General features: G+C 39.5%; 1 protein-coding gene across 3 annotated transcripts in view; it reads right to left on the bottom strand.

Annotated features, from left to right (window-relative positions):
• antxr2a (ANTXR cell adhesion molecule 2a) overlaps positions 1-11,906 on the bottom strand; it is a 76,165-nt gene extending 64,259 nt beyond the window's left edge. The window contains exons 1-7 of one of the 3 annotated variants that reach the window (XM_037098114.1): positions 11,793-11,859; positions 11,361-11,521; positions 5,559-5,630; positions 2,009-2,080; positions 725-806; positions 506-610; positions 138-206 (exon numbers count right to left, since the gene is read on the bottom strand). In XM_037098114.1, the coding sequence (XP_036954009.1) occupies positions 138-206; positions 506-610; positions 725-806; positions 2,009-2,073 (321 nt within the window). In that variant the 5' untranslated portion in view covers positions 2,074-2,080; positions 5,559-5,630; positions 11,361-11,521; positions 11,793-11,859. Of the gene's footprint in view, positions 1-137; positions 207-505; positions 611-724; positions 807-2,008; positions 2,081-5,558; positions 5,631-11,360 lie in introns of all 3 variants that reach the window. The other 2 variants (XM_037098112.1, XM_037098113.1) reach the window with 2 other exon arrangements.
• Positions 11,907-16,319: the final 4,413 nt, after the last annotated feature.

Below are 16,319 nucleotides of genomic sequence, written 5' to 3' on the forward strand. Positions count from 1 at the left end.
ACATTACATATGTTTACCTGTCTGGACACACTTCCAACACGATGTCTCTTGTTATCAAATGTAGTCTTCCAGCACACATATAGTGACAGACTTCACTGGTGTTTACCTGCTGCAGATTAAGACTAAAGCTCTCTTACCTGCTGCTCATCAAAGTCCTTGATACCCACACAGTAAACACGAGCGCCATATTTTCTCGCCTCATCAGCCTGCAAATCAAACAGGTGTGTAGATGTAGATGATGTGTGAGGTTGAACAGAAACACTTAACATTCATTAAATCATATTTAAGGGAAATATATGAATTAATGTATTAACAGATTAAATAGTTAAAAGTAAAAAATAATTTATAATAAAAAGGAAATATTGGCATTTAAAGTTTGTCAAACTGTCAAGTACAACATTAGCTTTGTGGGAGTCTGCATGAATTGACTTTTGACACCTGAATGTCAACATTTTAACAAAGAAACAAGACAACTTGTACGCCTGTTTGACAATAAGGATCTCACCTCTTTCATTGTGAGCTCATGAACATAAACCTCTAGCTTTCCATCCGTCAGAGCCAGGATGATGCTCGACGACTTGGTCGTTTGTGCCTTTATCTGAGCTGAGGCCTGCAGGTTCAAAACGAAAGACAAACATTTCGCCAGATATTTACTTAATGTAATGTGAATGTTTGCAAAAAGTTACCAAGTTGTAATAAGTTTTATTTGAGAGGGTAAACTGACCTGTTTTATTCCCTCATGCATATATGTTTCACCTGCTGGTTTCACTTCCCGCAGGTTCTTCAGACCCTCTTCGATCTCGTATCTGACAACACACACAAAATAAAGCATTTACTTTTTTCCTCCTGTGTTTCTCTCTGTGGCAAATGCTTATTTTTTCACACAATGGGAGAAGCTTATTGTATTACCACTATGAAAAAAACAGATGTCATCCAGTTGTTCTTGTAATAAAGATGAAGCTGTTTATCCAGAAATACTCAGAAAGTCTGTTTTTGGCATTTAGAGGCCTTGTGGGGATATAACCTCTAACCTCTTACTAATGTCACCATGCAAACATTTCATCCACAGTGGCCAGCAAGAAGAGTCCAGAAAACCCAAATCAACAAAAAAGTATGCAACCAAAACAAGGTAATACATACAGTATAATATATACACCTATCATGATAATAATAATGTTTGATATTAACATAAAAACTTTGGAAAGTGTGACAGTTTCATATTAGATGTTGGGATTCTGATTTCAAAACACACCTTAGAGTTTCGGACTATGGTTGTTAAATCAGACTACGCTCTATTACCTTGTGTACACACTGTAAAGGTTTTGATGATGGTGCACATGAGAATTTAACTTTGTTATTTTATCGTATGTAATGGAAATAATGCATACACTAATATGCAAGACCAAACTGAAGTGGAATTATAAATCATTGCCATTTATATATTCTGTTTTTAGGGGCGCTAACATCTGTCCAATGACTACAGATAAAAAACAGGCATTTTGGCAAACTTTAGTACATTTACAGCAACGTTTATTGATGTGCACTGTCCCTGTTAAACAAAACCAACAAAATGCAGAACAATGATTAAGAATATATCAGCTTAATGTACCCAGTGTTGTATCCCTTTCAAATTGCTGTGGCATATTCATTGTGCCGTGACCTTAAAATTACTTAAGACACAATGTTAGCTGTTTTTCTCTTTTTTTAATACTGAATTAATGTGTACCCTACAAGTAAGCGATGGGAAAATGAGATTAATAATACCACTATATCTAAAAGGAAAAGCAAACATACTTTCATCATTATACAGTATATCGTGAACATTTTCTTGAAAATCATTCAAGGGGCTGTTATTGTATAAACAAATTAATTACGGTTGTCAATGGTATAACAACAAAATGTAAAAACTGAGCAAGAGTCGAACAAACTGTCATTTTTGTACTAATACAGACACCACACAACTGTGTCACATAATTAATTACAGTAAGTTGATCTCAGAGTTCAGTACCTGTTTCCAGTCAGGGGCAGGAGGACTGTCGCTCTGGCAGAGAAAACGATGAATGACACTCTCATTCTGGGGCTGATGAGAAAAAACAAAAATCTCATTAGGTGTCCAAAATTTTGCATTTTTCACTCAAGATAAATGAGCACAGAATTATGACATAATGCTGTAATACTTATTAAGGTCTTTCTTAATCATTACTTCTTTCCACTTCTGTTAACCACCCACAGAGTGTGAAATGTAAAATGCTCCTATATGACTGAGTATGTCTGACAGCTTGATATAAAGCTTTAACATAAGTTCATGTCTCTTAAAGAGAAAAAAGCTTGAAGGGTTAACCAAACAGAAGGGGCTCTTTAATGTCAACTAATATTAGTGTGCGACTTAAAGCAGCTTCTGTGGGGCTGAGGGAAGTGATTAATCAATTCACAGACAGGAAACATGTTGTGGCAATGAGTCATGCACAAACACACACACATCCTGCTTGGTTACACAAATATATACTTTGTACCTGTGACTTTAAAAGGGTGTGAACTGACGCTGGACACTGTGATGTGTCTCTGACCACAGAGTGTGGCATCAGACTGAGGCTTCTCTGTACAACCTGTACTGTTTACATTCAGTGTTCCTCTGTCATGTTACTGCACACTTGCCTTCTCATGAATATCAACACATTTTTTTTTGTAAACATCACTGATTTCTGAGTGGATATCCAGCTGAAATTTCTGAGGACTAAATCAGCACAGAGATGATGAAAGTGCACAACACCCACCGTAAAACTGTGCTCGAAAACTTCCCTTCCTTGAGTTGATTACGCAAACTCAATTTGAAATTCTTTATGCAGCTAAAAGCTGTAGCAACACATAGGAAAAATACTCCAATACTGGAGCCAATTAAGTAATTTTAAATTTCTTTAAAAAGCAAAGCAATAATAACTAAATGTACTTACAGTAGTCTGAGTGATACAAGTAACATACCCATAACTGGGCATTATACAATAATAATAATAAAAAATCAGAGTGGATTATTCAAGGTTTAACACATGATTATGTAAAAAAAAAATACATTTCTTTTATTTAATAAAACAACCCATGTATAACAACTCTATTCTAGATACAGACTCGAATGAGCAAAATTATAATTGAAATAAGGAGATAACTAATTAAAGAGCAAGGAACAGGATTAAGAAGCAGAACGAGCACTTGAGCTAGCTTTCAGTACGTGTAATGACGTTTACAACCCAGCACTAGTTGGAATTAAAATGTCTTCCTTCATTTATGTTTGCTATCCGAGATTGTCATCCTGTTTCTCCTTATTGTAAATCTTCTCTTTATCATTTCAGCCTTGGTCTGTTCACATGATATCTACTATCTGTCGTGCTGAGATATTCTTCCTCTGCTGCTCCTCATCATGTTTCCTAAGGATTGTTAAACCCTTTGAGGGAAATTTGTGGTCTGCAGTTGTGTGAACTGCAATTTTGGGCTGTATTAATAAATCTAACTTGACTTAATTCTGAGGATTTTCATGCATGCATGATGAACAGAAGGAGTAAACGCTCCTCTACAGATCAACTGAATCTTCTCTGGATAGCTTTAAAAGTCTGTATCAAGAAGCTGGAACAAGGTTTGTTTTTTTTGTTTTTTTTTATTCCTGACACATCAGCTATATTTTTTCTTTTTTTTCACACTGAATGTAAAATAAGGGGTTGATGTCGACACTGACCTTATAAAGCACACTTTTTCGATGTGCTGACCGATGTGAACTATACACATTAAATACATGTTAGTTTCCTTGTTGTTTATAAAAAGGTAACAGCACTATGAGATAAAACTTGCTGCAACAATATATACACAATAGTACATCATTTGCAGAAGCCTTTAAAGCAAATGTGTCGCTACACTGAAGAAGTGATGCACAGTTAGTGCTTTGCATTACACGCAAAAGACTAACCATTTCTACACAGTGAGGTTAATAAATTTTTATATTGAAAAATAAAAAGTGGTGCTATCAGAATTCGTATATGGAGAGACAAAGCAGGACCTAAGCATCTCTTATTAATATCATAACGCCAAACGTGACCAGTTACTCTGGCCATCAGATAAATCTAAGTGAGAAAATAGTACAACAACCACTTCTGCAATATAGAAGGAAAAACAAAGTACCAAATAAAGTCTTAAACTACTGAAGTACAGGACTCAAGTGAACGCACTCTGTTACAAACACAAAGCATGCGGATGTCATCCCACAGAGCGAATTAAACTTCAGATAATTAAGCGCCCAAGTGTTTCCTTCAGAGATCCAAAGCCTTCAGAGCATAAGGAGAGGTGCTGATATTTCTCACCCACGTGACACATGGCCCAGTCGCGATCCTCCCCCGCAAACATAGCACAATCTTTAAAGCCACACGGCCAGATTTGGCAGGGAGCGGTAGCAGCCGTATACATCCACATCCTGTCTGCAACTTTCAGAGTCATATGTGGACTAAAAACTAACCACACTCTAAACACGGATGATAAATCGTGGGTGGTGACTTAACGTCGAACTTTAGGCTTTCAGTGGAGCTTATGACTGAGAATGTTAGCTCTTGAGCAGTGTTGAAATATTTTCTGTTTCTAAGAAAGTCTACAGATAAAGCAGCAGGGATGCCAAGGACATATCAGAGGGTGGTGGTGGGATTCTTTTCTTTCGAGGGATGTGTGGAGGGGGGGGTTGATGAAGTAGTCCAGTTTGCTCCACATGGCGGAACAGAAGAGCTCTTGGTGAGCGAGCATTGTTTAGCAGATTGTCCTCGTCGCCTTCCAGTGTTCTTTTGCTTTACTGTACATTGTCTGCCTGTCAGCCGTTCTGTGGTGGAAGCAGGGGATAAGTGTGGTGCCGGACCCCCCCGGTGCAAATGGCCATTCTCACAGCCCAGAAGACTGCTCCTCTCTGCCACCCACTCCCACCTGGTGCCTTTGCTATTTTCTTCAACCAACCACTTCATTCTGGCTGGGTCGCTACCGTCTGTACTGTGCTGGCAGGCGCTGTTTGACTCAAACGTTATGCAAGCTGAACGTTTCAAGCCGGTTTCTCTGCTTTTCGTCTTTTTAATGAATTATGTGAAAAAAGGATGTCACTGATTTTTGCAATTTTGATCGTTTGTAAAGCAGGTGGGAAGTGCTTTAAATCTGTGCAACGGGCAACAGCTAACGTTGCACAATACTGATTGCATTATTTGATAAAACAGCCATGAAAATGTTACAAAAATGTGAAATAAAGGTGTTTTGGCAAATAGACTGCACTATTTCCCCAACCAATTCTGTCAATATAGATACCATTTTTCAGAAATGGTAAATATCTCTTATGGAAGAAAAAACTTTATTCTAACATTTAATACTTTTATTGCTTTACTAAGTATTTTGACATTTCTCCTTGTTTCTGTCATTGTTAAATCATTAGTCTGTGCAATATCAGCAACGTCTAAATATCACTTATTTCAAAGCTTCATGAAAGCCTGAAACTTTTTAGGTTTGAAAAGAAAATGTATGATTTTGACCCTGGCAACTTTTATACTGACCTCACAAATCTGTCTGTAAGGTTCTTCACGAATGAGTAAATCTCGAACCAGTCAGCAGAGACACTTCCAGACCTGAAACGAGAAAACAACAGTCAGTTTGCAGATCGTCAGCGGCAGCAGATTGTGTGCTGGGGAGTAAAACACTGTACAGTATTTGTGCTTTGTACCACAACCACAGTTGGACATTAACACCAGCCACATGCTGGATAATTGTGCCGATAAGTCTCTGTTCCATAGCAGCCACTTCAGCTGTTACAACCCTCGAATGTTCACAGGAGTGCTGCCTTTCTACAAATCTAGTTGGTTGGGAGAGTCAGAATTTATTTTCCAACACTAAAAGGTAGCAAAATCATTAAAGTAAATGAATGTAATGAACAGTAATTTGTTACACAGACGGGGAGGTAGGTAAGTACTGTATTTACAGTACAGTTATAAGGAATGCATGTCAATGCAAGTGCATGTGTAACCAGAGCTGCAACAATTAGTCGAACAAAAGAAAATGAGTTGCATACTATTTTGATATAGATCAATTAATCATTTTTGTCATCTACAAGCAAAAATGGCAAATATGAGGCTGGTTCAAGCTTCTTAAATGTTCTGCTTGTCCTTGTTATCTATGACAAATTATGTGTCTTTGGGTTTTGGACTGTTGGTTGGACAAAAGAAGCAATTAGAAGATGTTGCCTAAGGCTCTGTGCAATCCTGTTGAGCATTTTTCATAATTTCTGAAATTTTAAAGACTAAACATTAAATCAATTGGCAGATTAATCGATGATGGAAATAATAGTTAGTTCCAGCTCCGTCTGTAACACATGCATTCTCTCAGAGGGCTTGTTTAATAACAATACCAGCGGCTATGAACGCCACCAAGATCCTTTAGAAGACAAGAAATAGTCCTCAAATAAAAAAGAGCATAAGTTAAGACAAGGATAGGCAGGTGTGCAATAGGAGTCATGGCAGGATAACACAAACACAGTTACATCAGATTTACATATATCCACATCTAATGGCCTAAGTTCAATTCAGGACTTTCCAAATAAGTTGAAGAGAAAAGATAGAAAGTCTATTGAGGATCATGTACAATGAATTCATTAGTATTAGTATTAGTTTCACTCCTTCTGTTTTCTTCCTTTCCTTCTCCTATCCTTCCTTTTCTCAGCGTATGAAACTAGTAAAAATTTGAGTCAAAGCACTGAGGACTTCCTCCACCAATGCCTTTGTCTCATTAAAACTAATTAAGACTCTGTAATTGTCAAAAACGACGCATAAATTTTGCTGCAACCAAGGACAAACCAATGTTAGGTGGGTGTCAACCTGTAGCCCTTGGCCCTTCTCACCCCTCCATAAGTCAATCTGACCACAATGAACAAAGTGAGTAAAATGTGCCCTTGATGTAACGACAAAGAGGTAATTAAACCAATAATTACAATTCAATGTATGTGCGGAGAACATAAAACAGTAGAGTTTGACCATTAGGAGGCTCATCTTTCATGCCACCTCTCTCTCCTCCCCGCTGCCCAAAGACAAGGTCACACAGCGGAGGGAAGGCGTGACTGTGAGGGTGAAAGAAAGTTACACTGCACTGACAATATTTAAGTGTCAGTGGGTGATTAGCAGTGGGTAACTGTGGTTTAAGTGTTGGTGTGGCAGTTAAATTCAATGGCTCCAGAACACATCTGTATCATGTTGTTGGTGCTAGCAATCAGCTGGGGCATTTCAGATGTTATGGCTTTTTCTAGTTTTTCATCTATATTTCTTAAAAATTTCCATCTAACTCAGATCTCACTCTGCTGTGCAAAGGCCGCTATCATTGCTAATACTGAGTACCTAGCTCTTTACCTGTTGGTTACAAACACACCAGGATCTAGGGAGGGGCAATAAACCAGTCTAAGTTATGTAGTGATAGTGATAAAAAGGACTCTGTGATTTGCCAAGCATAATTTCATGATACACTTTCAATGTCCCCTTTTAAAAAGGACTTACATAGTTTTTCCTCTTTTCCTCGTCTTTGTACACTGATGTTCCACAGGTACACTACACACATAACTCTTGGTTTATCATCTATACTGAACAATTGCAGCTGATATTTTACTCATTGCCTGGCGATCGGGAGGCGTGGAGATGATAATCATTGGATTTTTTTCTGGAAAAGGTAAATAAACTCTGATGTAACAAAACTGAAATCAGGATTAAATTAAAGTGAGCACATACCCCAAAAACATAGTACTAAACTCTATGTTCTTATGAATTTAGGGGAAAATTATTATTGCTTTCATGATATTGGATTACATATATCAAGACTTCATTGTGACCGGACTGGTCTGGGTATGAAAAGTGCAAGCACAGCGCTGACACCTCCTTTGTTTCCACCCCTGAAAAAGCCCTTAGATTGCAACTGCAGCTCACTGACCAGCACAACAGACTGGGGTTGTACTGGGCAGCTTCCAGGTGTGAATGTGTGTCACTGTGTGAGTGTGACCAGGGCGTTTCTGAGAATGGAAAGCTTGGCTCTCAGTTAAATTTCCCCGACTAAAAAGCTTAGACATTAAAGGACGCTCACTTGGAAAGAGCCACCTGAGTGTACAGGAAACTAAACAGAAATGCTTTCATGCACTGTCCTCTGACTGAAACATCATCTGTAGGTGTTAGACCACCAAAATGGACATGACTTTCTACAAAAACATGCAACAAATCTTGCTGCTGACATTAAGACATCTGAAAGTGGAGTACTTTATCTGCAGGGTAAACTTCCTGTGAAGAGACATGCAGCTATTTGACACCCAGCAATCACTGCAGATTAAGCTTCTGTTTCACAAACATAACTGTGCATGTAAACCAAAGAGACCCCTAACTAACAAATGTATACAAACATGCAGAACAAACTAAGATCGTTGCACTTGGTCAAACTTGTGCCAATAATCTCCATCATCATCCTGTAATTTTGTCATTTAGAAGAGGGTGGGGTAAGTTTAAAAACGGGTCAGGAGAGCAATGTTTCAACTGAACGGCCCTGAGTAATGGCCCGTTTCCAAATTGGAGGGAGGACAGGATTAAGAACATTTGCTATCAGACACAAACTCTTCATAATATATTGGAGGACTTTTTGCATGACGCTACTGCAGCACTGCACATTTTTGCTGAACTGACTGAATCTGGCTGTGCAGTTTGTGTGTTTGATGTCTGAGGCACCACTGTAAGTGCAGAGAAGGCACAGGAAGTGGTACTAATGTGCATCATTAACACAAAACTTGCAAGGCCTTCCAGAAGATGTTTATGGTGTGCGTTTGTGTGCCAATAAATGACTCAAATGGTCATATGTTAAGGACACATGACAGTGGTCCAATTCCTGCCAGCTGGTACTCGAGGACAAATAATAAATGTTTCCATTGCCATTAAAGTTGAGATGATGCAACCTCTGAAAAACATTGCTGCACGTATTCATAAATGTATTCTGAAGAAGTAGGCCTATTCTTTGTTATTGTGAGGGAGGTATCATGGTAATCCCCCCCCCCAGCTCATGTACAGTAAGGGAACAAGAGATGTACAAACATCATGACATGTGAAAAGCTTGTATGGTTAAGGCTTGGTTAACCTGGGTGAATCTACTGTGTAAGTGTGGTCATGGTTAGCCTTGTGTGGCTCCCTAAGGTTTACCTTCTTCCAGTGCTACCACAGACTCTCACATGACTCCAGCCAATCAGAGACATGCCTCAGTAATCCATCAGGTCAGAGAAGTAAAAAGCCGGAATGAGTCTGAACCAGAACCACCCAGGTTCATCCTGACCATTTCCTTGTTTGGACCAAGTTTGAGGGACTGTGTAAATTTGTTTTATTTTTTTCATTTTTTGGACATTACTGCTGATAATTTTTCAAGGGCATGATGTAATGTTATCAAACTTTTATCAAATGCTGTTTTAAACTAATTGCCAGAATCTTCAGACACATTAACTGACTTTAGTAATGTATTTTCATAAACATCATGTCTGTTTTTATTTAGCCCAAGTTGGTGTAGCTACAGACTGATTTTAAAAAGCAGTACTTAATAACAACAATAACATTACTCCTACATAGTTGCTTTGCATACTAAAATTCATAGAAATGAAACCAGTGGTTGCCTTGTTATTCAGGAGCTGACAATGCTGGCAGCGCTGTAGAGGGAAATAAGGGAAATACTGTGTTGCATCTGTTATCTTTGTATTGCAAATTGCTTGTACTTAAGTGGAAAGATGTTAATAGGTCAAACCTTTGAACCAGTCAGTAGTCAGTCAGTAATTGTGCAACATCTTGTATTAAACGGGTTAAAAATGCAAACTTGGTGGTCTGGTCTTTCCTGTGAAACATTCACCACTGGAAGCAGCTCAGTACAACCACAGTATGTTGATGGGCACTCAGCAGCTTCACTGAAGCAAGTTGTAGCCCCTGTACCAGCTGCCTTGCTCTTGTGATGAGTGCCTCTGTGATAGTTGATGAGAAACAAGAGCCCAGTTTTAACCCCATTCAACACATGCAGGAGATGTCACACTGGAATCTGTGACACAAAAGGGTCAACTACGGAAAGCAAAAACACACTGTGGACCAAATATATATTATTCTGATCCAACTGAATAAACAAGCTGTTCTCAGAGGATAAGGATAAGGTCCCCAAGACACGTTTTGAAGCTAGAAAGATGGCCTGGTCCACCAAATGTTAACAAAGTAAAAGAGTGTGAAATTGGGCTGTCCTTTGAAGTCAGTCTGTTTGCTCAGTGGTTTCAGTCATGAAAATAAAGAGATTGTTTATCTCTGTAAACACCGCACTCATATGTGACGTGCAATCCTGGCTGCAGGAATGTGCGCCAATATAGCTTTGGTCCAACTCTGATGTTGGGTGATAAGGTCTGACTCTGGCATTCCAGTTCATCCCAAAGGTATCAGATGGGGCTAAAATCAACTTGAGTTCAACACCAAACTTGGAAAAGCATTTTTTAATGGGACTGGCTTTTAGGGGTAGATAGATTATCAGCCATGGCCAATTATTGGGGCTGATGTTCAGCCTTTTTCCAATTATATGTGTTGGAGGTGTTTCTGTCAAACTGCTGATAAAATAAACTTATTTTTAAAAACAAATGCAACTTAATGTCCGGTCCACAACAATATCTGATTGGTTACAACCATTAATAGCCTATCAACTGTGAATAATCTGAAACTGCAAGGTAACTGCAGTTATCAAATAAATGTAGTGGAGAGAGAAGCACAAAGTAGCAGAAAATGAAAATACTTGCAAGAGGGTATGTGAGAATTGTACTTATAAACAATACTTCAGTAAATCATACTACTTGTTCATTCCATCACTGGTTGTTCATAAGAGTGAAATAGGTTCACAAATGAATATCAGTCCTAAATATCTGTTTTTTTGTTTTGTTTTGTTTTGTTTTTTAATCACGCCTCGATTTCTGATAATCATTATTGCCCCTGAAAAAAGCCATATTGGTCGACCCCTGGCTTTGAGTCCACATACTTTTGACCGGATTTGTTACCCAACCTTAAACTATGGTGCCACCACTCTGGGTGGCAGCTAGTAAAATACAGTATGTGATGATACAGACACGTGCGCAGTGGCACTGTCTGAACCGGGGCACAGAAAACGCTGTCACACCTGCGACCACGCGCCCCCCTCCCATCCCTCCCGCGCCTCAACTCCCATCTCACCCCAGCAACAGTTTATAAACTTAAGAGTGTTGCAATGACATTATTTCAGTGTTTAGCTTCGAGGGGACTGTGGCCTGAAACACTAGCTGACGAACTTTTCTTTCCCTCACTTACTTGTCTAGAACAAAGTAGAGGTCGTAGGCTCCGTGACAGGATGCTTCCTCTGCCCAGCAAGACGACGCAAACAGTCCCAGGAGGACCACAGCAACCGCCGCCGAAGTCCACCGACTCTTTCCGTGGAAAAGTCCATCCTCCGCGGCGATGTACCGTGACAGCTTTTGCATTTTTTTTCCACACCAAAAAAAGCAAAACTTTAACGACAATAAATAACTTTCAGGCAGTTTCACAGCGCGCAGAGTCCGCTGAGTACGTCGTGCTCATCCCGTGGTGCGAGCAGCTACATGTCAAGACTTCCTCCAAAACAACCAAGTTAACTGTTTGAACTGCGAAATAAAGGAAATCACCACGCCGACGTCACCAGCTGTGCGGTTTCTTCATCATCTTGACTCACGCTTCACACACTCACATCCTCAATAAAAACCCTACCTGGCTCCTGAGCTCTCACCGACCCTCGGTAACAGACAACTTAAATCTCAGCTAACAATAAACTTCACCGTGCTGGAGTGCACACTGGGGAAAAAAGTTAGGGATGCCTTCAAGGGCTCCTTGAGAGCTCGTACTTCTGAGCGCCACAGGCGTGACTTGTTTTGTGTTTTTACCACAGTTGTTAATGATTATACAATGTTTGTAATAAAAACGTTGATGGGTTGTGTTTTGCATTATAAAAGTGCACTCACACGGGGTTGTACTGCTGCTGCATTTAACCAGACAGAAGGAGATTTTCTTTTATGTATTAAACTTGCAACCAATGTGTTATAATGTGTCAGAGAAGTGAAAAAGATGCAACACTTACAGCCCAACTGCAGTTTGGTAGTAATTTCAGATACTCCATTTTTACTGAATCAACAAAAACTTATATAAGAATATATTCTTATAAAAATAGGGTTGATACAAGTGTCAGTTGATGTGAAGATAGCACTTATTGTTAGATTTAAGTTAAATTGCTGTATTTTGTATAATTCAGGGGAAGTCTGGGTGTCCCTGCTCAGGCAGCTGCCCCCGCGACCCGGCCCCGGATAAGCGGAAGAACATGGATGGATAACTGACATCAGAAAAATATACTTGAAAAGTGTCAGAGTGTGTTGATATTGAGTGCAACAGAAGTTATATTCCACCCAAAATTTCGGCTATCTAGATGGTCTGATCTCACATAATCCTCAATGGGACCATTTGTCACATATATTATAAAAGCCACCATATGCAGCATTCACTTAGCCATCTCGCTGCCTCCAGTCCGTTCACCCAGCTAAATCCCTCAGTTTTCTATATGGCTGTCTCTCGTGTCCCTTAACGTCTCACCAACTAGTAGGGACAATTGTCTGCCTATGCAAGTTTAAGTTTCACTCCGACCTTTCCGACAGCACACAAACGCACCGTCAGTTTCTAACCCAGAGCGCATGCCCGATGTGAAAGCAGCTGTTGGACTTCTGCAGAGCTAGAAGTCTCAGTGCACAGCACACACCCTTCAACATCTGTATTGCCTTTTGTGCAAGGCAACTTAACAATGTGACGTTCACAATATTTACACATGCGCATTTGCTCCTGTGAGAAAACTACTTGCAATTGTGTTTCAAGGTCCTTGTTAACTTTCTGCCTGCAAACTAACACAGAAAAAGGGCCTCTTAATATCAACAGATAGATTCCATGTACCATCATCCAAGTTATTATGACTGATTACATTTTGGAAGAAGCACACAAGCTGCGCAGACAAGGAAATATGAATGTTCTCCTTTTGTCAAGATTTCACAATTTCCCCAAATATTCTTTTGACATGCGCACTAAGAGCCTCCCATTGAGCCGCATATCCGCTTGGCACGCTCCATTTGAAACAGTGGGAACACACGTGGCAAACAAAGCAGGCAACCAAAACTCTTTTCCCAATACAGAACAGTCCCTCTAAAGGAAACACAAAAGTCTGTAGGCAAAAAGAGAACAGGAAGGGGCTGCAGATGTGAGGTCTGTCAAATCAAAGATGTTGCATAAGGACACATTCTGAAGTGTGGCATTGGAGAAATTCTTAGAAATATTTTCTGGGAGGGTGTGAGGTGTTTTTGTAAACCTCTTTGTGTTTCTTTTCTCATCCTGTTTGTGTTTCTTCCGTCTTTCTTTCACTTTTTTTTTTAACTCACATGTGTCACAAGTGTACCCAAGAATAACTCTGGCCTGCAGTCCTTCAGTAACACACAACAGAATCAGACCCCCGAACACAGCAGAGCTTTAAAAAGTAACTCTTAAAACTGACTGATAACACAGTATTAATGGTATAATGTGTATGAATTGGCCACCTGTCCACTGTAGAGACTTGGCTTGGGGACTGGAGCGTGGCCAGTTCAAGTCCAGCAACAGACCACAATATGGAAGTGGACTAGTAGCTGCTGATGTGCCCTTGAGCAAGGCATCAAAACTCCCATGTGCTCCCTGGGCGCCTGACATGTGCTCCTTGTATATGCTTACAATGTGCAGCTAGTGATGGGTTAAATGCAGAGGACAAGTTTCAGTTGTTTTGCAATGTTGAATGTAAAAATCACTGACAAATAAAGTTTCTTCTAGCTGCCGTTAGCTTGGATCGCAGTGTAACTAGTGGTGATGTTGTTGACACTGCTAGCAGAGGAGCTGTGGACTGGGATGGGTTGGAGTTAGCAGGCTAATTGTAATAGATCTCTGCAACACGATACATAGACATCATAACGTCAAAGCTATTATTTCTTAAGATTTTGATGTTAATTTTTGATATATATGAATATATTTTTTTTTTTAAGAATATATGTATATATGAATATCTTTGCATATATGTGTAATATGTAACACACTGTAACACAGAAATATGCTAACGTAAAACAACCCAGGAGGAGCAATGGGGAATTTTCTGTTCAACTGCTAATTAATTTTGCCGTTTTTATTCCAGACACACTATGGAAACTGCAGGTGCTTCTGTCTTCAGCATGGATGGCTCATTGTGTGATTTAAATCCCCAAACCTGGCAGACTCGGCGCATTTCTTTCATCGTTGATCTACGCAGGGAGCTGAACCTCCGAGCCTGGCAACGTACCACGGAGCTGTATGCATGTATAAAACTGAAGCCCCCCTCATCTTAGTGCTGCCACGCTCCACCCGCTGGGCACCACAGCACCTCTTAACCAAACGCAATATGAACATGTGGCGGTTCTAAAACCAAAAGTCTTCGAGGGAATACTGAGGCGGATGATGCAAATGTTCTAACAGTTGTAAATGTTGACTCTGATGAGTAATTACGTTTCCTAACTCCTGTGTATCTGACTAACACCACCCTCAGGTAACAATAAACACTGATGACACCTTTTATTTCCCTGCAGGTGGTATTTTCCAGGACATACAGGAAGTTCCGGGTTTGGTCTTATCCGAGCACTTGTTTGAACAAGGTGTGTGTTGCTGGCTGTGACTCCAGGCTATGGAATTAGATAAAAACACTGGAAGGCTCTCGGCTCAGCTGTTGTTGAGCTTTAGCTGCATTACCTGTACCTGCCGCAACACATGTTCTCAATAAAGTTAGAGTGAAGGGATTTTTTTATGATTATTGCACTTCCTGTAATACCCGCAGGTATATTTGCTGTCACTGTCGACAAATTACACAATGACACATTTAACAGTGATAAAACAGGTGGTACCAGCATTGAAACCCATGTAAATCCAGCAGCAAAATAAAGTATTTGTTGTCCATTTTTATTTTGAGATACTGACTGAGATAATTCAGGAACTCAGACTTATTTTTCTGTAAGATGTTTAACATATTCCTAACTGTTCAATTTTAATTTTGCTATGAAATCCTATAAACTTTTTCGAAATCTTTCCATTTACTTTGGCTTTAGTCATTTTTTTTTTTTTTTTGCAATACACAAGCAAGTCTCAAGTCCCTGATCCGAATATATGGTCAGGGAAAAGTATGAGTGAAGTCGTGACTTTCTCATTTGAAAGTCAAAGTCAGGCTGCCGGTCCAAAGTCGGGCAAATCGATGTGACTTGAGTCCACACTTTGGTCCACTTGTCTGCTTTGACAGTGAACTTGGCCTCTTCCTGCACACACTGCTCTTAAAAAATACAGTAGACAGATGTGAGTCAGAGATGATTTCAAGATGCTTCTGGGAATGTGACATTTTCACATTTCTGTTAGGATGAGTCTCCAGTTAATTCATCAGGCTGGAGCACTGTAAATGCAAATGTGAAGACAACAGCTGTAGACATGAGCAAAAGTCACATTCAAAGTATTGAGACTTATAAAATCTGAATAGTATGATAACATAAAAAGAGCCGCCAGGCATTGACATCAGGCAAAGATTCCTTTTCTCCCCACAGTTGCAAAGGTTTCTTGCCTTAATAGAATGACTTCAATTGAAGCGGTTAAACTCCACATAAGAATGTATAAAATGGAGCACTTCAGTGTAGAAAAGTGATCCAAATATTGTTGTAGAGATGTGTTGTGACATGAAAACCTAAAATGGTAAAGAATGAATGTTGAATATGGTCCTGCTTTATTTAAGATTTTATTGTGCTCTTTTATTAGGAAGCACTCTCACCTTATTAACTGCAACAACTCTTTACTCTAAAACATGGGCTATACTGAGGAACTAGATCTATTTTCTTTTGTTTTGCCTCGGTGCAAAAATTGCGCTGTCACACAGCTCCACATCAGCGAGATAATTACCACTAACACACCTCATCAAATCTGAATAGTCCAGAGAACAGCGACACACGAGTATAATTATCTGGCAAATCAAAGTCTAATTAGATTTTAATTAGAATGTTAATTCTTTTGCACGCCATTTGGTTTCCGTATATGCTACCTAACTTGGTGTATCCTGAGCAGGGCTCCATAAAACAAAGAGAGCAAAAAAAAAACAAAAAAAAAAACACAACAAGCATGTCGTTCCCATTATTTGGCAAATGTACATGTTTATGAGAATCCAGTGGCTTGAGAAAA

The sequence above is a fragment of the Acanthopagrus latus genome, chromosome 5, assembly GCF_904848185.1.
Source record: "Acanthopagrus latus isolate v.2019 chromosome 5, fAcaLat1.1, whole genome shotgun sequence".
Classification (NCBI taxonomy): Eukaryota; Metazoa; Chordata; class Actinopteri; order Spariformes; family Sparidae; genus Acanthopagrus; species Acanthopagrus latus.